Source organism: Saccostrea cucullata, unplaced genomic scaffold (genome assembly GCF_032062105.1).
Source record: "Saccostrea cucullata isolate Sc308-1 unplaced genomic scaffold, CSIRO_AGI_Scuc_v1 ctg303, whole genome shotgun sequence".
In the NCBI taxonomy this organism is placed as follows: Eukaryota; Metazoa; Mollusca; class Bivalvia; order Ostreida; family Ostreidae; genus Saccostrea; species Saccostrea cuccullata.
The window spans coordinates 135,338-160,130 of record NW_026928671.1 but is presented as its reverse complement, the minus strand read 5'-3'; the positions used below and the strand labels follow the sequence as shown (position 1 = coordinate 160,130).

At 33.0% G+C, this 24,793-nt stretch overlaps 2 protein-coding genes across 3 annotated transcripts; one reads left to right on the top strand and one right to left on the bottom strand.

The window, feature by feature from the left end:
• Window positions 1-26: 26 nt before the first annotated feature.
• LOC134278373 (AP-5 complex subunit mu-1-like) lies at window positions 27-15,665 on the bottom strand. Its single transcript, XM_062760694.1, has 14 exons — window positions 15,531-15,665; window positions 13,713-13,836; window positions 13,339-13,440; window positions 12,951-13,021; window positions 11,525-11,597; window positions 4,509-4,643; window positions 3,986-4,066; window positions 3,527-3,716; window positions 3,239-3,360; window positions 2,931-3,031; window positions 2,411-2,496; window positions 1,317-1,435; window positions 945-1,041; window positions 27-303 (listed from the first exon to the last, which is right to left on the bottom strand). The coding sequence occupies exons 1-14, from the start codon at window positions 15,608-15,610 to the stop codon at window positions 200-202; spliced, it is 1,485 nt and encodes a 494-aa protein (XP_062616678.1). The 5' UTR covers window positions 15,611-15,665; the 3' UTR covers window positions 27-199.
• A 180-nt stretch (window positions 15,666-15,845) lies between these two features.
• On the top strand, window positions 15,846-24,106 carry LOC134278372 (selenoprotein N-like). 2 transcript variants are annotated; one of them, XM_062760692.1, is made up of 9 exons: window positions 15,847-16,496; window positions 16,693-16,809; window positions 17,274-17,641; window positions 17,991-18,142; window positions 18,464-18,705; window positions 18,851-19,060; window positions 19,522-19,724; window positions 21,761-21,886; window positions 22,851-24,106. In XM_062760692.1, the coding sequence occupies exons 1-9, from the start codon at window positions 15,987-15,989 to the stop codon at window positions 22,948-22,950; spliced, it is 2,028 nt and encodes a 675-aa protein (XP_062616676.1). In that variant the 5' UTR covers window positions 15,847-15,986; the 3' UTR covers window positions 22,951-24,106. The 2 variants fall into 2 exon arrangements, with proteins under 2 accessions (XP_062616677.1, XP_062616676.1); XM_062760693.1 differs by lacking the exon at window positions 21,761-21,886 and having other exon boundaries at window positions 15,846-16,496; window positions 22,998-24,106.
• Window positions 24,107-24,793: the final 687 nt, after the last annotated feature.

The window sequence follows — 24,793 nt, the reverse complement described above, 5'->3', positions numbered from 1 at the left end:
TGAATATTTTCATGAAAAAGATACAAAAGGAATATAAACAACTCATGAATAATGCAAGCATATGAATTAAGTCACTGTTAAAGCATTTGTTGTACATGTACTTTTTAGAGTTATTGCATAAATGTCTGACATTAGCCTAAAAATGATCAATCAGTTCTTGTTGAGTCATAATGGTCCCATACTGAGTATTTTTGTGTTCCTATATTTCTGCTGGTTGTTTCAGAAGGGACCTGGGTACACTACTGCTTAACACATCTCCATTGCTGTTCCATATCTTGTACTCGGCTGATAAATATTCATGAACTGAAATTAAAATTTTCATGAACTCATTTGCATATCATGCACATTACAGATTCACTGACAAAAAATGTTTTTATATATACATTACCAATAGGGCTGGGACGATACAATTTTTTCTATATCGATACATATCACGATATTTGAGCCACGATACGATATGTATCACAATATGTTTAATTGCTTATAAAATCTGTTTTTGCAGTGAAATAAACGGATAATTTCTTTGCAAATAAGAATAATTTATTCAAAATAGTTGTTCATATGTTGTAAAACAAAAATATTTTACTCAAATGGTGTAAATTATTATTTATTTCATATCTATATTTATATTTATCTTATTTACTTTACATATTAAACCCCAATTGTTAAATAAACAAAGAAAAACAGAAGTCAGATTTTTTTGGGCGATATTTGCATTTCTTGCAAATGTACAGATTCAATGACAAAAAATGTTTTTAAAAAATATATATACAGCCCTAATTACCAAAAGGATTCTTAATTGTAAAATATATGAATTATTACAAAGAAATACACTTTTTGAAAATATATACTCTGAAAAATGAAATTATAAATTATTCATAAAGCTTTAGTGAAAGTCAGGGCATGGAAATGTGACTAGATTGTTATTTGTTATTTATCCATACCTGTGTTAAGTTTGAACTTGGTGCTGGGAGAGACTTGTATTGACTTGGAGTCTATGCAACGCCCTGACTGGGTAAAGTCAGAAATCTTGAAATACAGCTGTGGAAAAGCATGCACAAATGACAATGTCAGATTAAAATATAGATTTAATTTTTGTATATGTAAATAGTGCCATTTGTATGTATATAGAAAATTATTTATGCTATTTTATCATAAAATAAAATAATTTTCAACAAACTGTGCATAGGCATTTTTACTTTCATATTTACATATATGTTATGTTTAATAAAAGTATGATATTAATACACAAGTGTGCATAAAGGCAAAATTTTGAGTTATTTTTTATGTCATAAAAGTATAATATTCTAACATACCTGTGCATAGGCATTTTGACCTTTACAGAAAGGATCATCAAATGAGCTTGCAGACTTGGCTTCTGAGAATATGACTGTTGCTTCCAAGTTTGCAGTTAGGGATTTTGAAAATTTCTGACCTTTAAGAGGAAATTAAAAATCAGTTTTCAATTAACATGGCAAAAATGCATCTGCAAATCAGATAATACACTTTTAAGGTTGTATTCTAGTACATTGAATTTGCATTATTTAACTTGTTTTAATATAGTTGCCAGGGCATAACGATAGTAAACATTTTTGCATAAAAGGCGAAGCCCGTTATATAAATTATCCCATGGAATTTGGATTTATACTATTTAACTGCAGAATTCCTTATATATCTATTTCATTGTGAAATAAAATTGTAGATTTAGACTTTAAAAATGTAGACATAGATTTAAATTACACGAGAACTCCCATGCCAATTTCATTAGTCGACGCCCACTGACGTTAAAGACAAAGGCAGCAACACGAGATTTACATGCATATTTGGCCTCCTAAGCGTCAGAGACAGATGCGCACGAGATTTGCATGCATATTAGGCCTCCTTAGCTCCTAACCTATCAACCTGCCTAATTTACATTCCGGTAGAATTTTGAAGAAATCAGCTCTGTTAACTTTCAAAGGGCTATCACAGAGAAAAAAATTAGAAACGGAAATATTAAGCAATTCACTTTTAAATTTTCAGAAGCTATTACTAATATTTGTGAAAAATTAAAGTATAAATTGGAATTTGGATTGCTCATTTAAAGTTTATGCAGACCAGCATCAATTTTTTACTGTAAACGTACTTTATTCCACGGGGTCATAATTCTGCAGAAACACAATATCTTTTCAATCTGCTAGTATAAAATAATTTAATTATTCAGATATCTTGAATTGTTGTTTTATGTCCCTAATGAATTTTTAGTATGCTGTGACAAATTTTCACAGAAAAATTTTGATCAGATACATAGCAGAAATGCATCCCATGCGGAAAAAGTATGTCTTCAGTATTAGATGAACAACTTGAAACATCCTTGCATCGGCTTTCTTTTAGTAAAGACATGTATATTGCCTTGATTAAGCAGACTTACCAATGTTCCAAACTAGAATTTTTTTATCTGGAGAAACAAGTGTGTTTCCTTGGTTGACAGAGGAGTCCTGGCTAGAAATCACACCCCTATAATGGAAAAACTAATATTGTATTTGTCGGACAGAATTAAAGTTACTTCAATGGTAATCTTATACAGTAAAACATTGTCATATTCCAGCTCCAATATGCTAAGGTTGCTCCATTCTAGTACATGTATACTATAACATTATTATTTTTTATTTTTAATTCCTTTTCAGATGTAAATCACAATTATAGGCCAAGTCTTTGGTATCACGAACATTGATATCTCAAATATCTATTCTATTCTAGGCCCCACCAAGTTCAGTTCAAGATACCATTTGATTGAATATATACCGGTATGTCAGAATGTTAATCTTTGTTGATGGTTATCATAGTTTTTGGCCAGAAGTCCCTGTTTGCTCTGCTCCGGATTTTTATTACATATGTATTTTAATGGACTATTGAGCCTGATTACTATTCTTTATCTCCATATTTCCTACCTATTATGAAATGGAATCTGCATCTCACAATACTCAAAAGCATTCCTCACCCCGTCACTCAGTGTTAGCTGTACTGTTAGTGAAGCTCTGTTGTCTGTCATCTGCAGGAGAGTCAATTAAGGGGAGATAAATTGTGTAGCTACTTACATTATAATGTATGCTTATGTGTGAAAAATGACAAAAATAAGATCAGTTTCAAATAATTAGGAATTGTATTGCGTACATTTATATCCGCAGTTATCTTGAACATTATTAGGGTTAAATATATTGATTTAAACATAACAGTAGTTGTATTATAATGATCAAACCTTCATATCATATACAGCTTTGATGGGGGGTTCCTTTAGCCCTATGGCAGTATAGTGACACAGGGTGAACATTTCAGTGGGAGGGGTAAATCGGATTCTCCTGGGTAATGCTTTGGTCTCCCCTTGATAAAGGTAAACACAAAGGTCGATCATTATTGACTACATGCACTTTACCGAAATTGAAAAGTTTATTGCAGGTCAGATAAAGATCAAAGGCATTTTGAAATTTTCTAAAACAATCACAATGCAAAGTTTTTAGTAATTTTCTGAATATTTCTTAATGTGTACCTTTTTGAAGCATGGAGCAGTCTGCACTTTGAACACATGGGTGGATCAAAAGGTTGTCCACGGGTAAGGCTGATTCCTGAGAGTTGTAGGCCAGGTTAATGGTGATGTCTGACAGCGCCACCTCCAGTTCTGATTTACAGGTCACTGTGCCATAGAGGTCAAAAGTGTCAGCAATATTCTCTTTGTTAAACTTGAAAAAAATAAATTATTTTTATATTTGAAAGTGGTTTAATAAAATCTAAACATGCACAACAATGGACTATTTTTTATCATTCTAAAAGACTTTTTAATTATTAACAACTTAACAGTGAATTAAAAAAGTAATGTTTGGTATTCCGGCAGTATGATACATACTTGTCTATCAATGTCATGAAACAATTTGTAATAGCAGTATGATACATGCTTGAAACTCTAATACACTCAGTGAAGATAAAGCAAGTGTGCCAGTTTGATACATACCTGCACTGCCCTGACATATTCTGTGAGGGCTAGATAAAGAGTATTCTTCCCTTTATGGAGCACAGGCTTCCAAGAAGGTTGCTAAAACAAATTAAAAAAAATCTCATGTTCTCCTTGATGTTAACTTATCATTCTTTATGTCATAACATCATGTTTATTTATACATTACAAAACTTTAATGTAGAAACCATCAATAATGAGAAAGAAAGGATATTTATTGTTATATACCCAAGATTTTTTTCCAGGTGAAGTTAAGAATTCTGAATGATTGTACCGGTATATTAAAACAAAAAAACATATTTTTCAATGATTTCTGTAAATTATTTATCTTATACTTTTATTAGAAGCATTAAGTTAAAAGATACATGTATACGGAAGATATTTAACATTTAATTATTTAAAGCATAAAAAGTTGATTTCAAGAATGTACCCAAAGCAATTTAATATATGGAGAAGGGAGACAGCTCTCTGTTAGAAATGGATTACATACATTCAAATGATTGTGAGTACAAAGCAGTCTTACTTTCTGTGCCCTAGGGAGGTAGCTTGGTTTATTGTACATTTTGGCCATCACAGTATCACAGTTAACATCAGATATTCTCCCAAAAGGAACTGCTGTATTCAGGTAGAGATGAATGTCTGCACTTTTTTGAGGAACCTAAAAAGTATGTTTCGATATTGAATCCTTCATTGAATAAAAAGAGCATTTATAAAATGCTCTTTAAGATGTTTTTTTTTTTTTTTAAAAATTGGACTACCGGTGTCATATAATATATTGAACCCCGCGATATTTTGAACCCGGGTTCAAAATATCGCTGCGAAATATTGAACCCCCCTATAAAATATTGAACCCGGGGTTCAAAATATTATGGCCATAAAATATTGAGTCCCCCTGCCCTTTAAATTTAAGAGGGAGGGGGTTCAAAATATTATGGCCATAAAATATCGAGTCCCCCTGCCCATTTAATTTTACAGGGAGGGGGGTTCAAAATATTATGGCCATAAAATATTGAGTCCCCCTGCCCTTTAAATTTAAGATGGAGGGGGTTCAAAATATTATGGCCATAAAATATCGAGTCCCCTGTCCATTTAATTCATGAGGGAGGGGGTTCAAAATATTATGGCCATAAAATATTGAACCCCCCCTGTCCTTTTAATTTAAGAGGGAGGGGGTTCAAAATATTATGGCCATAAAATATCGAGTCCCCCTGCCCATTTAATTTTACAGGGAGGGGGGTTCAAAATATTATGGCCATAAAATATTGAGTCCCCCTGCCCTTTAAATTTAAGAGGGAGGGGGTTCAAAATATTATGGCCATAAAATATCGAGTCCCCCTGCCCATTTAATTTTACAGGGAGGGGGGTTCAAAATATTATGGCCATAAAATATTGAACCCCCCTGTCCTTTTAATTTAAGAGGGAGGGGGTTCAAAATATTATGGCCATAAAATATCGAGTCCCCCTGCCCATTTAATTTTACAGGGAGGGGGGTTCAAAATATTATGGCCATAAAATATTGAGTCCCCCTGCCCTTTAAATCTAAGATGGAGGGGGTTCAAAATATTATGGCCATAAAATATCGAGTCCCCCTGCCGATTTAATTTTACAGGGAGGGGGGTTCAAAATATTATGGCCATAAAATATTGAGTCCCCCTGCCCTTTAAATTTAAGAGGGAGAGGGTTCAAAATATTATGGCCATAAAATATCGAGTCCCCCTGCCATTTAAATTTATGAGGGAGGGGGTTCAAAATATTATGGCCATAAAATATCGAGTCCCCCTGTCCATTTAATTTATGAGGGAGGGGGTTCAAAATATTATGGCCATAAAATATTGAGTCCCCCTGCCCTTTAAATCTAAGAGGGAGGGGGTTCAAAATATTATGGCCATAAAATATTGAGTCCCCCTGCCCTTTAAAATTAAATGGGAGGGGGTTCCAAATATTATGGCCATAAAATAATGAGTCCCCCTGCCCATTTAATTTTACAGCGAGGGGGTTCCAAATATTATGGCCATAAAATATCGAGTCCCCCATCCATTTAATTTTACAGGGATGGGGGCTTAAAATATTATGGCTCATATATTATTCAGTCACCCTATTGAACTGTTTTGAAAAGGGAGTGAGGATAAAATATGCCTGCAAATAATCTAAAATCCTTCTCCCACTTACACACTTCCACTACTTGAGAGTAGGGTATCTTTATTATAAAACTTTTTTTTCATATACATGCAATTCTTAAAGAATTGAGGGTAGGATAATATAATCATAATATTGAAGTGTACAATTGTTACAAAGGAAATAATTTTTTTTTTTACTATTAAACCCACAATATTCTACATCAAATAACTATAATTATACACATGTATCATGATGAATCTCATAAGGTATTTATTCATTTTTATTTAATTGTATATACATGTAATTAACAATTTGATAAAGGAAATTTTAAGGAACAATGCTATTGAATAAGAAAGGTATCTCTCCATTGAGGAGGTAACAGGGGTATAGCACCTGTGTATTGTGTGTACACAGGGAGGTGTCATAGGAGGTCAACATAGGAGGTCAACAATCCCCACTGTCTTGTTGCTTCCCCTTTGTGGTTTCTATATTATGCAATACAGTGTTTTGAGAGTGCACTGATAGGGTAGCCCAGATTGAGGGGTGGTTAACTTACATACAACATTCGGGTGTTTAAATAGAGTTAAATAGAGTTAATTAAGGATGTACAACACACCTACCCCAAAAAATTCCTGTCGTTTAATTTTCGTTATTTTTGTATATTTAGTACATGACTATATCTACTGCATATATGCACATTTTGGACAAAATCGTTCGAGTGGTTTTTGGACAGGAACTTCCAAAAGTTACCCCCCTTTAGTTGTTTACAAAGAGAGAAAATTTTTAATCAATGAACTACTTAAACCTTGATTTTCAAAAAAGCCAGGTTAGATATAAATATCAAATTTCATTGGCTTATTCCTTTAACCATTTAACACAATAACATAGTCATCTTTTTGATATACATATCATTAAAATAATTTTTAAAGACCTTAAACTGAAAAACTATGAATTATCTAAGCCTTGAAAATTGCGTATTTTTCAAATTCAAAATTTTTTTGTGAAAAAACCTGTCGTTTAATTTTAGTAAAAAACTTTCTTTAGGTAGCTGGTAGTAAAAATAATCTTCATAATTTTTTGTATAATTTTTGTACGACCAGTTTTGATTTAATAGCGGAAAATTACCCCCTCCCCCTTTCTCAATAAATCACGTTCCCGCGCGTATTTCAGACGGGGGTCGATCACTTTGTTATATGAATCTACAAATACACATTAAAAAAATTAAATTGGAATATTGCTTTTGCTTCAGAAATATATTAACTTACAAATTTAAAAGTTCTCATATGTAAAGCGTATTTAAATGTAGATTTTTAGGCAATTTTTGAATACCCCTATCACCCCCACCCCTTCCTTTTTTGCGTCGCAGACCATTAGCGTTTGACGAAACGTCGTTTACAGTGCAAATATACTGGTATTTCGTCATTTGAATCCCGCAGGTATGAATTAGTTTTTAAATTCATGAATGCATAATAAATATTGACTACTCTTTTTATATGTATCAGGAAAAAATTACTGAAGGATTTTAGTGTTTAGTCCATATATGTATGCGTTATGCGTTCCATATCACATGAAACCTGGATACGAATTCAAGTTTTGTTGAACTTGAATATGTTGATTTTTAATTTTATTTCTTTAATTTTATTCATTAAAAAATGGTGTATATTCAACTCTCCGTTGATATAAATGGAATAATTGTAGTTTCTTTCATGTCATTATTTCAAACGAGACAGTATGTGGCCGTGGGGATACATCGACATTTGCATAGATGTACACCCCTCATGATATTGTACGCATTTCTTTCAATGTCGTCACTTCTAAAGTTAAAATGAAAATTCCGTATTCGTCCACATTAACTTCAAAATATCAAACATTAAACTCTTCCTCTATTTCAATTTATATCAAATCACACTTTGATATTTTTTAAAATCTCATAGGCTACGTTTTGTTTTGGTTCGAGGAAATGCGAACCGACATTGTTGACAGAAAGTCAAACGATTTGCTGCAATAGGATATTCATAAATGCAGATAATTTCAGTACAAGTGAACAATTCTTTTCAATTCTATACTTACATTGTGTATAATGAGGTCTATAGTATTCAATTCTCGGATTTATCAAGTCTTGCTGTAAATGTATCTGATTCTGTGGAAAACCGTGAATAAAGGGAGGAAAATAAACATCTCCTACATTTTCAGAGTTGTTCCTCTTTGATCAGTAAGGGTCTGAGAACAATCATCGATTTTACATTGTAAAAAGGTTCTTTTTTTTTTTATTGTTTTATTTAATTAAAGAAGAAAAACAATATTTATATCGTAAATGCACAAATTGTAATGAAGACCATTAATCGGAATGTTATATAGCCAATTGTACATAATGAGAATTTCGGCAATGTAAAATAAAATTTTCAGAATAAAAAAAAATGCTGCGCTTTGATCAAAAATACACTTTATTGTATATGAAATGAAATGAAATAAACATTAAGGGGTGGTATTTTATGTTTTGCTTTTTACGGAGTTTAATCGGGTTAATTAAAAAATACTTATTGATTGAGTATGGTACGCACAATCACAGCTCAGCCCCATATCCCAATTTTCTTTCATGATTGATATACATCGGGATCGTTTTACTCGTCGTTTTGACGCTTTATTTTTGACGTTAAATTTGACGTCACGTCAAACGTTCAATTGAAATCGCAAGAGTTATCTCCCCCAGTGTGTTGTACGTCTTTAAAGCAATAGTAATCATTACAACGTCATCCTCAAGAAGAGATGGAGATATTTTGAACCCCCCTCCCTCTTAAATCAGAAGGGCAGGGGGGTTCAATATTTTATGGCCATAATATTTTGAACCCCCCTCCCGGTAAAATTTAAAGGGTAAGGGGACTCGATATTTTATGGCCATAATATTTTGAACCCCCTCCCACATCAATTAAAAGGGCAGGGGGACTCAATATTTTATGGCCATATTTTGAACCCCCTCCCACATCAATTTAAAGGGCAGGGGGACTCCATATTTTATGGCCATAATATTTTGAACCCCCCTCCCTCTTAAATCAGAAGGGCAGGGGGGTTCAATATTTTATGGCCATAATATTTTGAACCCTCCTCCCTTCAAAATAAAAAAGGGCAGGGGGTTCAATATTTTATGGCCATAATATTTTGAACCCCCTCCCTTTAAAATTAATAAGGGCATGGGGACTCGATATTTTATGGCCATAATATTTTGAACCCCACTCCCTCTAAAATTTAAAAGGGCAGGGGGGTTCAATATTTTATGGCCATAATATTTTGAACCCCCTCCCTCTAAAATTAAAAAGGGCAGGGGGATTCGATATTTTATGGCCATAATATTTTGAACCCCCTCCCACATCAATTAAAAGGGCAGGGGGACTCAATATTTTATGGCCATATTTTGAACCCCCTCCCACATCAATTTAAAGGGCAGGGGGACTCCATATTTTATGGCCATAATATTTTGAACCCCCCTCCCTCTTAAATCAGAAGGGCAGGGGGGTTCAATATTTTATGGCCATAATATTTTGAACCCCCCTCCCTTCAAAATAAAAAAGGGCAGGGGGTTCAATATTTTATGGCCATAATATTTTGAACCCCCTCCCTCTAAAATTAAAAAGGGCAGGGGGATTCGATATTTTATGGCCATAATATTTTGAACCCCCTCCCACATCAATTAAAAGGGCAGGGGGACTCAATATTTTATGGCCATGATATTTTGAACCCCCTCCCACATCAATTAAAAGGGTAGGGGGACACGATATTTTATGGCCATAATATTTTGAACCCCCCTCCCTCTTAAATCAGAAGGGCAGGGGGGTTCAATATTTTATGGCCATAATATTTTGAACCCCCTCCCTCTAAAATTAAAAAGGGCAGGGGGTTCAATATTTTATGGCCATAATATTTTGAACCCCCTCCCTCCAAAAATTAAAAAGGGCAGGGGGACTCAATATTTTATGGCCATAATATTTTGAACCCCCTCCATCATCAATTTAAAGGACAGGGGGATTCGATATTTTATGGCCATAATATTTTGAACCCCCCTCCCTGTAAAATTAAATGGGCAGGGGGACTCAATATTTTATGGCCATAATATTTTGAACCCCTACCTCTTTAATGAAAAAGGTAGGGGTTCAATATTTTATAAGGGGGTTCAATATATCGCAGCGAAAAAGTGAACCCGGGTTCAAAATATTATGCGATATTTCGAACCCGGGTTCAATATATCGCGGTATCAAAATATTATGCTACACCGGTTTGAAGATTTCTTTTAAAATACTGTGAAATTATATCTGAAATTTGGTACAACCAAAATGATAGTTTCTTCACATGTGTAATTTTTCATAAACATTCATTAGTTTACTGTTTTGAATTATTTAAGAAATAAACAACGTTATTTAGTGAACATGGCGTTATGAATAGCAATTGCTCTGCTGGCATATTCCATGATGCGCGCTAGCGCATCATGGAAAATATGCCAGCAGAGCTATTGCTATTCATTACGCCATGTTCACTAAATAATCGCTGTTTATTACTTATATTTGCATTCTTTGATGTTGTCAAGAATATCAGAGGAAATCCTGACTTACATAAGGACGCAGCTTCTTCTGTCTTCAGTAAAGAAAACCATACAGCTTTAAAATCAGTACACCTGATCAATACCCCTTTTCTCTAATAAATCACAATTTATAAAGTATTTCCCTCTCAAACACAGTTATCAGGATACAAGCAGCGCCATCATCCCATTCTCTTAATTTTTGTTTTGATGCAGTCGTGACGTCATCAATCAACGTTATTGAAATCCTCTGACAAAAATCAATAATTTAACACTATGATAAAAATGAGAATGCTTTTATAATGATTATTACTCCAGTATGCTTTTCTGTGATTTTTTGGTACGTTTTCTATTTATTTTTTCTTGAAATAGATATACTAGTTTAAAAAATTCTCTTTCTGAATGTTATTACCCAAGTGTGAAGAGTTATCGTTCTTTGTACAAGTATGCATGATACAAAAAAAAAAAAATATGGAGTTTTATTCAATTTTTAAAAAGTTTTATATTACAATTAAATACATTGACCAAAATTAAATTTTTAAAGATATAAAACAGCAAATTTAAATTGTTCTGAATTCTTTTTTTCCAAAAAATATTATTAAAAACTTATATTTAGTCCTTTTACGAAACATTTCATATATATACTTCTCAACACAGTACATAAGTGTAGTAGACCTCGTTCTACACGAGTGAGTTAGAGCAATTGCACTCATAGCAAAAGCAGTTGCGTTTATAGTCATGTAAACGCATTTGATGGATACATGTTCACAGTGGGAGAGAGCAGTGGATATGCAAATATTCAAATGTGACTGTATCTTTGGAAAATTCTTTATCTGAAAAAGTAAAAATGTTACCTCATTGGGAGGGCATTGTCGGAGGAAATCTGCCAATCCACAGAGTAAAGAAAACCCCAGAGAAACTCCAGGTCTGTGAAAGACAATGTCAGTCTATAGCATGATACATTTCTGAAATATTTATAATATTAGGCTGTTTAAAGTTAATTCTACGTTTAACGTCACATCTAAAGTTCAAAACCTACGAGGGAGGGAGGAAAAAAATAAACAAACAAAATTTTCAAACAATTGTGAATTTATTCAAACTAACCTATTCACTACATTAAAAACATTACAATTAAGTAACAAAGAGCATTTAATTGATATGACACCTAAGATTAATTTCCATAGCAGATTTTTTTCTTAGTTTGTAAATCAGTTTGAGTCCTATTGTTAGCAAACAATGTATTCTAAGACTGAATGTGCAGGAAAGTGACTTTTAACTAGGCCTCAATTGTCCTTTGGATTTATATTGCCACACATCCATGGTACCCTGGAGGAAAATGCTTCTTCTTATGGGAATAGTTGATCAATATCTACAATTAAAATTATTGATGACAATATTTAAAACTGTTCATGTTGAAATATCTCAAATTGAATTATGCCGTATTTTTTCTTAGTACTAAATCTACCAGTATTAAATTTTGAAAGTGTGAATACTAATATCTGGACCATAATGATAGCTGTTAGATTATTTTTAATACCTTGAATTCCACACTAAGGACAGGATTCTTCACGTCTTGGAATACTTCAACTTCTTTCCTTACTCTCCTTCACTTGAAAGGCCCTATCTTCGGTAACCTTCTCCCTGCCAAATGGTTACGACAAGTATTATCTTTTCCAAAAATTGTAGCTTTTTGTAGGTACATGAATTATGAAGAAATCAATTACTTTACTCATTACTGTTCCTTTCGATTTTTACAGAAATATTTTGAATATGAAACATATCAAATAAGATTTGAATGATGCTTTTCACTGTATATAGATCTTGGTTTTTGACACACTTTCCACTCGGTAAAAAAGTTTTTCGATTCTCTCCAAAATACAATGAAAATTTCAGCCAATAGAATCACGAACTGAGAGTCTGTCACTGTCAGTTTGAACCTGTGATTCGAAGACTGACAAAACACTCAGCAAACTTGACTTTGTCATTAACTTAATCATAAAATCGTCTTTTTCTTACTTACATTTATGATCCCAAACTCTTTAATTCACTAGTTTTCTTCAATAATTAAGACACCAACTCGGCAAAGCACATTTTCTGTCACTACGGGAAGCAGAATTCAGTTGCTAATTGTAGAACCAAACCGGAACAGACATACAGAATTCCGAATTGTTTGTTTTTTTCAAAGACGAATTTCTCATAAACCTACGCGCGCGGGTGACGTTAAACGTAGTTTTAATTTTAAACAGCCTTATATAAAATGATAACAGTTGCATAACTTACATCTGTATGAGATTTGGTCTGGTTGACAGGTTTTCTTGGACCAATGGAAGACAGCAAAAGAGAAGCCCCCTCTGATAAATGGTAATAAAGACAGTGATTCAACACACAGTTAAACATTCTTATTGCAAAGTGCTAAGGATAATCAGTTTTGACTTATTATAAGGTGTATCAGTATTTGTATGATCAATACTGATATCTCATATCCTGGCATCCAAACAAGACAAAATTATATATTGTGAAGATTCATGGTTTTGATGGAATGCATTTCTATAGCCAAGGTAATATAGCTGCACATTATCCATATAGGGAAAATGATGATACATTGTTAAATATTCTATGTGACAGTCAAATATTCTTCTTTAAGAACAACAAATTGTTTGCATTATACCTGTTCCACCACCACCAGCGGCCATATTGTTCCTGTTGATGTGGTCACCTCAAACACTGGCTTCCTGTCCACCCTCTGACACGTGTCTCGTGACTGTATGAACTACAAAGTAGATATATAATCTTTATTTCTAGGCTTTCTATTTTATCTGAATATGTATTGTAATTGCTCAGCAGTAAGATAATTTAAGAATTTCAAGAGATCTTGAATGAATTTTGCCTGAAATGAGTCCCATAAGGGGAATAACTCTTCAAACAGATTATCACATTTGCAAAAATTATGATAATTTCTTCAAACTTAAATCCACTTTGAATATTTCAATGCTGTGTTTAATGACAAGTAATTTCATAGTGCAGCATGGGTATAATAAATACCTTTTCTTCATCTCTGTATCCTAGCTCGAATAGAAGAGCATTAGAAAATTCTGTAGGGTTTGGCAATGAAACATAGTCTTCTCCATTCACTAGCTTAGCTTTCTTCTCAATGAGAGGATAGTGTCTAAAAAAATGTTTTAAAAAGTAGAGAGATTAACCAGGGGCCTATAAACTAACTATACTTTATTAGTATACAGGTCCCTGAATTAGTTCAGTAGTTACATCTTGATTTAGCATTGTTTATAACGTACAGTTTACAGTACTGTACAGGGGATTAATTTCACGGGTTGTAATTTTCAAGTTTTTCTCTCATCTGACACGATTGCGGTTTCTTGAATTCGCCGAATTTTTATGTATAATAAAAGTTACCTCCCTTGTCTGTATACATTTAATCCATACCATAGCTACATCTAAACGACATTAATCAGCGTAGTGTCTTTATTTCACGAACAACGGGGTTGGTTAATATAAAATTGTTAGACATAAAAAATACATGTAATTGACTTAATTAATTAAAACAAGTACAGTTTTCAAACGTCGTTGACTGTAAACGCAAATGACTTTCCTATATTATGCTATTACGATGAGTTCATGTACACTCTAAGATCTTCAATACAACGCGGCGAAAACCACTGGACAGTAATAAATGTATTAATGTAGTCCGACGATCGAAATAATATCCTTCCACATCTTCAGTAAGTTCGATATTCATTTGAATGATTTTAAAAACAAATTTTCGATAAAAATTAATATGCATGATAATGCAGGTAACAAATACACGTGGTAACATTAGTTTCGCACGGGTAATCAAAACCCATGGTCCACGTGTTTTGATTGAGGAAACATGTAGCGTTGGCTATTAAAACAGCTTTTTAACAAATACATTTTATGATCTGCCAATTGGAATTAAAGTAAAGCTTGATAATTAAAATAATTAAATGACAAATACTACTCGTAATTACTGAAATGGCCATGAACTGCACGTACATAAACCGACCGTAGTCTATATATTCTCAAATTTCCAAATAAAACATGGAGATTATTGAAAATTTATTCACTGTTTCTTGAATTCACGGATTTATCAACACCGTGAATGTAGCGAATATTAACACCGCGAGTTATTTTCCCCCTATACAGTATATACTCGCCTATAAGTCGGTATTTTGGGAGTTCAAATTTAGTCAAAGAGTCTACGTCCAACCTATAGGCGAGTCATTAAAAGACTAATATTTTTCTGGATGGCAAATCGTAGTATTCTACAAACATTTCCAACAGCTATCGCTGAACAAAGCCTGCATATATTAAATCATTTATGTATTATAATACTATACATGTGTTTATAATTTTATTTTTTTTAATCTTAAGAGGGCATTATTCTTTTCTTTAAATTTAAAAATAAATATAGACTTCATTTCTCAAAATATTCATTAAAATCAGGTTAAAACATCAGAGCATTTACTAGAAATTGTCATCTCATTCTTGCAAAAATTGAACCGACTTATAAGCGGGTCAATGGCAAATTCTTGCCATATAAGCTAAAAAAATACAACCGACTTATAGGCGGACCGACTTATAGGCGAATATATACGGCAATAAAATTCTTTAGGAGTTCCTTATTGACTTGAAAGAGTAAAAGTTAACTAAGAAAGGGGCCTCTAAAAATTTATTAGTTCTATTTCGTCTGTTTGTCTGTATTGAATATGGAATGGCAAGAGACACAAGTCTCTGGAATGGCCTATGGTTAACGCCCCTTTTTTTCCTCCTGAAAAGATTCTTATGGCAGTTTGAGCAGATAACACATAAAGAATTTTGCAATACCTTAATAAAATGCTGTTTTGCAATAAATCAGTATTAGTATGCCGTACTATTGGAACAATCCATAATGCTCGAATGCTCATGTCAACTTCTGCGATTGCGAAAGTAAAGTGTTCCGAGGGATTACGAAAGAAATGAAGTGTACTTTCATTTTCATTATTTAAAGATTTATATAACATGCACTCATTTCATGCATTTAAATATTTATCAATCATCATTATTCTTAATAAGCTTTATATTCGTGTCATAATTTACTTTGTTAGCTTGTATTACAGAAATCTTTTTTTCTCAGATTTAAAGGGCCTACCACACGCCCACGAGGAGTTCCGGATCGACTTGTTTAGGCAAGCAACGAGGTCGTAGTATTTCGCAGTAGTCCTATTTATATCAGGAAGTTTTATTATCAGTGTATACGTGACTACTTCCATGACTAGGTAGCCACGTTAGCTGGAAGGGGAAATGCCGAAGAAGGAGGATTCGGCAAAGCCCTCTGGCCCCGACCCAGGGGGCGACGGGGAGACGGAATTAAGAAATCGAAAACAAGGTCGACAAAAACCTAAAGCAGAGCAAGCAAAAAATAGAGAGCAAACAGGACAAGACACGCCAAGTGCACAAGGGTCACAAGCACCACCGCAACAGCAACCTCTGCCGCAACAAGTGCCATACCAACAACCTGATGTTATCTACATTCCTGCCAACAGGATCATATTTGCCATACCCAAGTGGATATGTTATCCTGTCTTGGTGATTTTAGCCATTGGCTTTATTGCCTTGGGAGGGTATGTTGGAGACAGGGTGTGGAAGTATTACTATGGCATTGCCCCATGGGATCCTGAGTCGGGACTTAAAAGTGTCATTGGTGAGGCAGGGGTGGACTTTTTCCGTCAGTATGACCGAGATATGGACGGAAAGCTGTCTCTGGAGGAATATGAGGCTATGTACTACAGGCTGCTAGGAGATGGTGTAAATGTAAGGAGAGCAATATTGTAGCATAATATATTTACCACATATATTAAATTTAATATTGACTATTTCCTGCAAAGGTATTATGATCTAAATGCCAGCAATTACGAATTCTTCAAAATATGATTTTAATAATTCTTTTTTTCTGAAAATGACATGTTCAAAATTGCTCCAGGATATTTTTTTTTAAATATTTATACAGATAACAGCAGTACCAGAGTACACACAGCTGATCGATGAAGACGATGAAGTTTTGACGGCCAGAGCCAGGTTTCAACCTCTTCTGTTAGAAACCATGACAAAAGATTTCAATGAATCGGTAAGTATTACATGATAACGTATTCAGTGCTGCTGACACTAAAAAAAAAAAAATGATGTTGGATTGGGCAATAAAGTCTTAAAATCAATAATTTTCAGCATTGCACAGATCACATTATGTAAAAAAGTTACTGTTTCTTCTGAAAGCTGTTGCACATCATAAAATTTATCTCAAACAGGCAGTTAAAATTTCATTTCATTGTGCATATATCATGGATGCTGAATTTTATGACTAAAAGGGATAATCCATTTGAAATGTAACAGCTTGATGCATGGTGCAGGGATTGATTTTGTCTAAATTGAAGTATGAAACTAAAACGAAATTAAAATTAGCTCATTTATACCATATGCATGTTAAATTTCAAAATGTTTACAAGACTGAGGTCAAGAAAAAGAAAATATTAAAATGTAAAATTCATAAAACAATAGAAATTAAGATTTTCTTTATGATTTTGACTTTTTTAGTTCCTGTCTGATAATATGGATTCCCTGATCGGGTTGAAGAAGTGGACAACTTTGACCCAAGAGTGGAATAATTTTGGTGCTCGACACTTTAAGGAAGCCTTTTTCCCAAGTGACCAAGCACTGCTTAGTCAAGTTGGAGAAGTTTACGACATCTATACTATGGATGAAGGGATCTTTGCCAAATTTGACATGCAGATGAAATCCAGCAATCGCTATAATCCCCCTAAGGTTGAGGACAGATTAGTCCTCATTCATAGACTCCTAGCAATGTTCCATCCTCGTCCGTTCCTCAGAACCAGGTTTGCTCCTCAAGGAGCCAAAGCCACTGTGAGGGCATTCAATGACAAATATGTGGACATTGTGTTTAGGTAAATGTCCTTTATATGCTTTAAGCGTGGGCTGAGATTTTACCTGGAATTTGTTTTTATTTAAAGTTTTATCCAAGTTATATAACCTACTTTCCCACTCTTCTTCGCCAGACATTTAAACTCTTTATTTTACATACCTAATTATAAATTATGTTGACATTTGTGTTTAATTAAATGTCCTTTATATGCTTTCAGTGTAGGTTGAGATTTTTCCTGGAATTTGTTTTTATTTAAAGTTTTATCCCAGTTATAAAACCAACTTTCCCACTCCTCTTTGCCAGACATTTAAACTCTTTATTTTACATACCTCATTATAAAATGAAACATATCTTTTTGTTATTTATTATAGAATCCATGCAGAGTATCAGCTGAATGAGGCTCCATATTACCCATTTTGGTTAACACCAGCTCAATTCAAGGGCAATCTAATAATATCTCAAGATGGCTCACACATCCAGCATTTTCACATGTATGTTCCCACAGACAAACGTCTCAATATTGGTAAGTAACTGATTATGTCAAGTCAGCAAAAGAGTAACACCTGTTTTAACAGTAAACAAACAAGTGCTTTTTCTTCTCTGATAAATTTTGACAGTAAAAAGTACATGTAAAGTATTTATAGATAGAATTCTTGTGCAATCATTTAATTCGTTTTAAAATGATCAATATTGTTGTGCAATCATTTATTTAGTGTAAAAACAATCAAGATTAAGATTTTTTAAAATACTAAATGAAATGAAAATTGTAGCTCAATTTTATAAAAAGGAATCAAGGCAGGGATTTCTCAGTTTGACTTCAAACATCTTACATAACATATTTCAGACATGGAGTGGTTGAATGGTCCAGAAACAGATGAGAACATGGAGGTGGATATTGGCTTCATGCCTCAGATGGAGATTAAAATTTCTAGTCCATCGAAGAAAGTCCCCAAGGAGGATCAAGGGAAAGAACTGCCCGAGGATAAAAACATGGCTAAGACTGTCCAAAATATGAAATGGACAAAGGAAATATCCATGTACGATGCTGAGAGGAATCTAGAAATAGCATTTTATCCTTTCAAGAAGGTAAAATTTATATTTTTGATAGTTTATATTAATTCCTTAAATTTGCTCTCCAAATGCATACATCAGGATCATTCAGGAGCATGTGTGAATAAAATAGTTGCATTGCACAAACCACAGATGCTCAGTTCCTGTTTATACATTGCAGATTGTGTACCACAACTTCACAGATGCATTTGAAATAGCCAAAAAAGAGAATCGTCTGGTTCACCACATCTTACTTTGGGGTGCGCTGGACGATCAGAGTTGCTGAGGTTCCGGGCGTACTCTGAGGGAAACAGCCCTCGAGAGTACGCCCATCCTGGCTCTCCTCAACGAGAGCTTTGTCAGCAGCTGGTCACTCGTCGCTGATTTGAAGGTAAATGTGACAATTATACTAATAGATGTGTCTCATTTTATAGACCATTAATAAAGAGATACATGTTCTTACCCAGTCCTATAGAATTCATTGTGTCATAATGTAATCAAAGTATTTTAAATTTTCATGTTTAACTTCATATTCTTCTTGTAGTCATTCCAAATCACTTATTATGTGAAATACATACTAAGTCATAGATGTCCTTAATTCCTGGCCAATGATGACATAATCCCTTGGTTATCCTGCTATTCCCCTCCAGCCTCTTGATATGGTAAAAACCCCAGACACACCTTTTATTTTAATGTCTCCTTCAATTTTAATTCTAAGGAACAACCCTGCGAAGTGCTTTACAGTTAAACAGTTTCTACATTTGCTGACAAACACATCATTTAAATAAAATATAATCAAACTTATCCATTTTAATGCAGAAAGTTTCACTATTTATGGTCTATTTTTTCCAGGAACTTGAGAAAGATCCTCATCAGCCTGAGTACAGCAAGGTAGCCGCCCACTTCCTGGAGAACTACAAGTTCCCAGTCATGATGATGGTGGCCTTGCCTAATGGCACCATTCTCCACAAGGTCAATGCCAATGAGTTCATGGATGAGGGGGCAGACGGTGAAACGGAGCCCTCCCTGTTCAGTACTCTGGCTGGGACTTTTGGGTAAGTGGAAGGGATATTCCACATGTTGAAAAATAAATACACATGTACTGAATAAAATAGGACAATCCTTGACGAGATTCTGTTAGTTTTACATATTAAAATTTATCAGAGTGAGATGAGGTTAACTTTGAAAATATATATATATATATATGGATTGCTGAACATCCCCCAAGCAAATAAAGAAGTTAAGAAAAAAAAACATGAATGCTAATAAGATAAAACTATGGTATCTATTTGAAAAATATGATTAAGATTTATGGTTTAAAACAGAACAACACATTACACTTACACAAAACTGTCAAGTCAAGTTGTAGGATTAAGAGATTGATGATTGTACTGTTGACTAGATGTCCTTGGAAAAAACACTCCTGTACTGAAATAGGAAATAAATGACACTTGTTCATGAAAGAGTCCTTTATTTCCTGTATCCTTGAAGATTTCTGTCTGAAAAGCATTTATAAAACTGATACTTGATCCTCAAAACTAATGGTTTCAAATGTAACAGATTTGGCCAGACTAAGACACAAACCTTGAACCATTCCTTAAATATACAGATGTTTTACCACTTAGCTATTTGGCCAATACACCCAGATCCTATTACACTTTTTTAAAATATTTAAATATTTTACATTCCAGCTAATTTTTCTTCAATTTTTAGCAATTTGACTGTTGCTTGGGATTGAAATGATGCTGATATAAATGTTATGTTATTTTATAAAGTTTTTTTTTTTTCAAGTGATGCAAACATGGAAAATGTTTTATTGCCTTTTATTATATATTGATCTTATGCAAATTATTCAAATTCATTCCAAATACTGATTGGTCAAAAAAGAAAAAAAAACATTAAACAACAATATTGTTGCCATCTTTGAGAAGAATCATGCCCTCCAGTGTGACTTTATATAGCAAGAGAAAATCTAACTTCACAATGATTGGTATAACAAAAAATATGGTCTTGGTATGTATACAGTTCTGATTTAGCAAATAGAAAAATAAAACATTTATTGCATACAGTTGTGGGTAGCATTGAAAATTTTCACTCAAGAAAACCATTGTGTTAACCTCAGCAACTCGTGGCATTGTTTCACAGTGATTTTCTTGGGATGAACATTTTACATGTTACATCAACTACATACAGTATTTACATATATACAATGTATATCTGAAAGGAGCTGAAGAAATGGGAAAGAGAAGCATTAATGGTTTTGTTTTAGATTTCAGGAATTTGGAACAGATTCACCACTTAAATGATTTTTAAAAAATATTAACAATTTATTGAAGAAAGTGTAAAGTGTAGACATGATATAATTTGCTTTGCATGTTTTACTAATTTTTACAAATTCATTTAAGCAGACAATTCATTTATTGAGCATTTAAAGCAATACTTATGATTACATCTCTAAACAGAAAATAATAAAAAACTCCTTAAGATTTTAGCTAACTGTCCAAAATTTTATCATATTCTCAAGTTTTTCCATAGATATCAGGATTTAGCAGCCATTGGAATTATGTAGAACAAATTGTACAAGCATTTTATCTTTGGTTGGGTATTTAGAATTATATGCATGTTTCGGATATGAATTTGTCTGCATGGGCCATGGGTTTCCCTTATAATGATCCCAACGTTTTGCATGCATGAATCATATTGTTTGATTATTTCTGTAATTTAGTATATCGGTTTAAATCTTCTAAGCAGAGGCTACTAACACAAGTTACCAACACAATAAAGTAGTTTTTAGCATGATGTTAAATATATTATGAATAAGTCAGAGTATTATTCCTCAGGAAGTGAAAAACATGACAATGGAGATGACTTGCCTGGAGTTGAAACATTGAACATTTGGAAGGGAAGAGGGGAAGGGGGTTTCATTTGTGAAACAAAAAAAATTAAACACACTTCCAACAGGTTGATTATAAACTAGTAATCAAGAATAGATAGGGATTTGCATTACTGGTATTTATGTGCTTAAGAATGTAAAATTATATTACCCATTTACGTATTTGGGAACTTCTATCATAAGGTAAACTTTTTACAGGGAATTCATCGAAAAAGTCAATCCTAAACCCAAGAGAATTACAGCTTCTAGTAGGCTAGGAGGACCTCAGGGGGACTCGATGTGCCCCCGATTAAAACAAGATATGGAAAAATTCAAAGCAGATGGGTATGTATGGCAGCGATGAATATAGTTTAGTCTTTTTCAACACTTGGAAGTGTTTGAAAAGTTTTACTGGTACTTATCTAATGCTCACAGGTCTTGTTTTTGCTTACCACATTGTCTCACTGTTGTGAACTTAACATCATTAACATTTTTGGCCATCAATGCACTTCAGTGTCAGTGACATAGCCCCTGTCAGAACAAAATGCATGGACATGCTCATTATCCTTTTATGAATCAATTTTGGAACAGATGGGTTGTTATATGTGAAAAGAAAGGGGGGGGGGGGTACCAAATATGATATTTGAATATAGTTAACAGCAAACTTTGATTTCATTATTCACAGTCTAGAAACATGCCAATGCTTCCTTTTATCTCCCTTTTAGCACAATCTCTATTTTTAAAACTAAGAGATGATTATCTGCAGTGTAATTAACCATAAACCTAAAATATTCAGTTGATAAAAAAGTATACTTATTAACTGAATCAATTTTGATAAACAGCTTAACATTTTCAGATAAATGATCTATCAATTTGTTATCTTTTGTGTTAATAATCTCTGTGTTCTCTAAGGTCTGAGTATATACTGCTTATTTTAATATTGTGCATGCCTCTAACATTCCGTCACTTGTGGCTTTGGTAAAACTGTCTTCAGACCCTTTGAAAATGTTGGTGTGTTGTTTATTAATAGTTATCTCCTTTTTTGGCCTGTTTTTAACATATTTTGATAATATAATGTTTTGCCTGTTTTTCTAACATACTTTTATAAGAAAATGTTTTTACCTGTTTCTAACATACATACTTTGATAAGAAAACATGAAGCAATAGGAAACGTTATTTGGGCTTTCTTAATATAATAAACTTAATTGAAAGAAGAAAGGGCAAAATCAAAACTTTTTTAGTGCATGAATATTCAATATGTTTGCTTAAAAGGACTAATTCTGAATTCTGATTTTTTTTTTCTTGGCAGATTTAATGGTCCACAAGAGTACCACTACATGAAATTCCTGCAGCATGCAATACAGAAATCAGCTCCTTTCATGCCCGATGCATTTTTTAGAACTGTGTAAAAATAATACTCACCACCCATTATCAACATTGTCCATTTTTGTTGCAGATTTGAAGATTCCCATGCCTATTACTACAATGTTTTTCTGAAGGAGGGAATTAAAAGGTCAAAAGAATATCAACCATTTTCCACATAAACTGCAAATTCAACTTCTATTTACAACTCACTGGAGCTTGTATAAAATTTAAATGTATTAATACTGTAAGTTTTAGCGTTTTAGATTCTAAATAATTCTAATCAAACTTTAATCTTACAGAGAAATCCAGCAAATTCAATTGCCAAAAGCTTTTTGTTGTCTCTTTTTATGTACATTTTAAGAATTCATATGTATGTGAAGCCCTCATAATTTATTATTGTATAAGATTTCTACAATCAGGGTATTGAACACACAATGCTGGACATGTGATATTATAGTAAATTATATTTCCATCAGCTATGACAGATCTCATTTATCACTGTTAATGCTAGGAGGGAATTTTATCAATTTATGAATTTTTATTAGATGTATTAATTTACTTTTATGCTTTTTTCCTATGTGCATAATTTTGTTCTTTATTTTTATCTACTTCATATTATGTGAATTTTATGATTAATATTATGATTTTACATCCATAAAGTAGATATTTTCAAATTGGTATAATATTACAGTAAAGCATTTTGCCATGTCCTTAAACAGTTTGTTGATCATGTCTTACATTTAGAAAATTTAACAATTTACAGCTACCTTAAAAATATTTGTCAAAACTTTAGAACGTTCACAAAGCCAACAATTCAATCTATATCATGTAATAATTTACCACGATAGTTTTTAATGTAATTCAAGAAGAATGTTCCTCGTACATGCATATTATTATTATGGACTATAAGTTTTCTGTTTTATTGATAATTTGTGCTGATGTTATCTGTAATGAAAGCTTTGTCTAAAAGTTTTTTGAACTTGACTTGGCTGGAGGAATGATAGTGGGCAGACAACTCATCATGGACAGAAAAATTATAGGCAATAACTATATATGACATGTACCTGTTAACAATTCTTCATAATTATCTATTAAGTATCTTGCTAGAAGATGTGCTGTGTGATTTGTAACCAGAATGAGCCTGTGATTTTACTTTCTTAAATTACTGCTTTATTTCTTGTAATAAAACTTTGAAAAGTATTTATATATTTTTATTTATCATTCATTTATCCTGTATGATACACATCTACATTAATTTTATATTTGCACAAATCTGGGAGGAGGACAGTATGTTGCAAGACTCACACAAATCAACTGATTCTTTCTATGAATACAAAAGAATCGTGAAGCACTGTGCAGCAAGATATTTGAAGTTAAAAATTTTGATTTGGACTGAAGAACTCAAAATTAATGAAAATAGGAATGAAAATTCAAGGAATTTATGTCCCCCACAAAATAAGTTGGTTGAAGACCTAAAATAAACATTTGAGAAAGGAACGAGTAACCTTTCACCTTTAGACCTCCCAATCGGTAGGGTTGATTTTATGCAATCTATGAATATCTAACCTTGACCTTTTGATTTCAATTAAAAGGTGTCTTCTTTTAGGCAATGGGAGTTGGATATCATGACACAAATTAACTAAAATATTTACTGTATTAAAATTATGAGCTGGAAAGCTTTTAATTCTATGCTTTTTACCTTGACCTTTTGACTTTAAGGTCAACAGGGGGTCATTTGTAAGTCATAAGAAGTAAAATCTCAAAGACAACAAACTTGCCAATGATTTAACATTGAGAATTCCATTTAAAGCAAAATTATTTATTTTATTTTGTTGTATTTATTTTTCATTTTATAGTCCACATTTCTTGTGTAGGTAAAATTTAAAC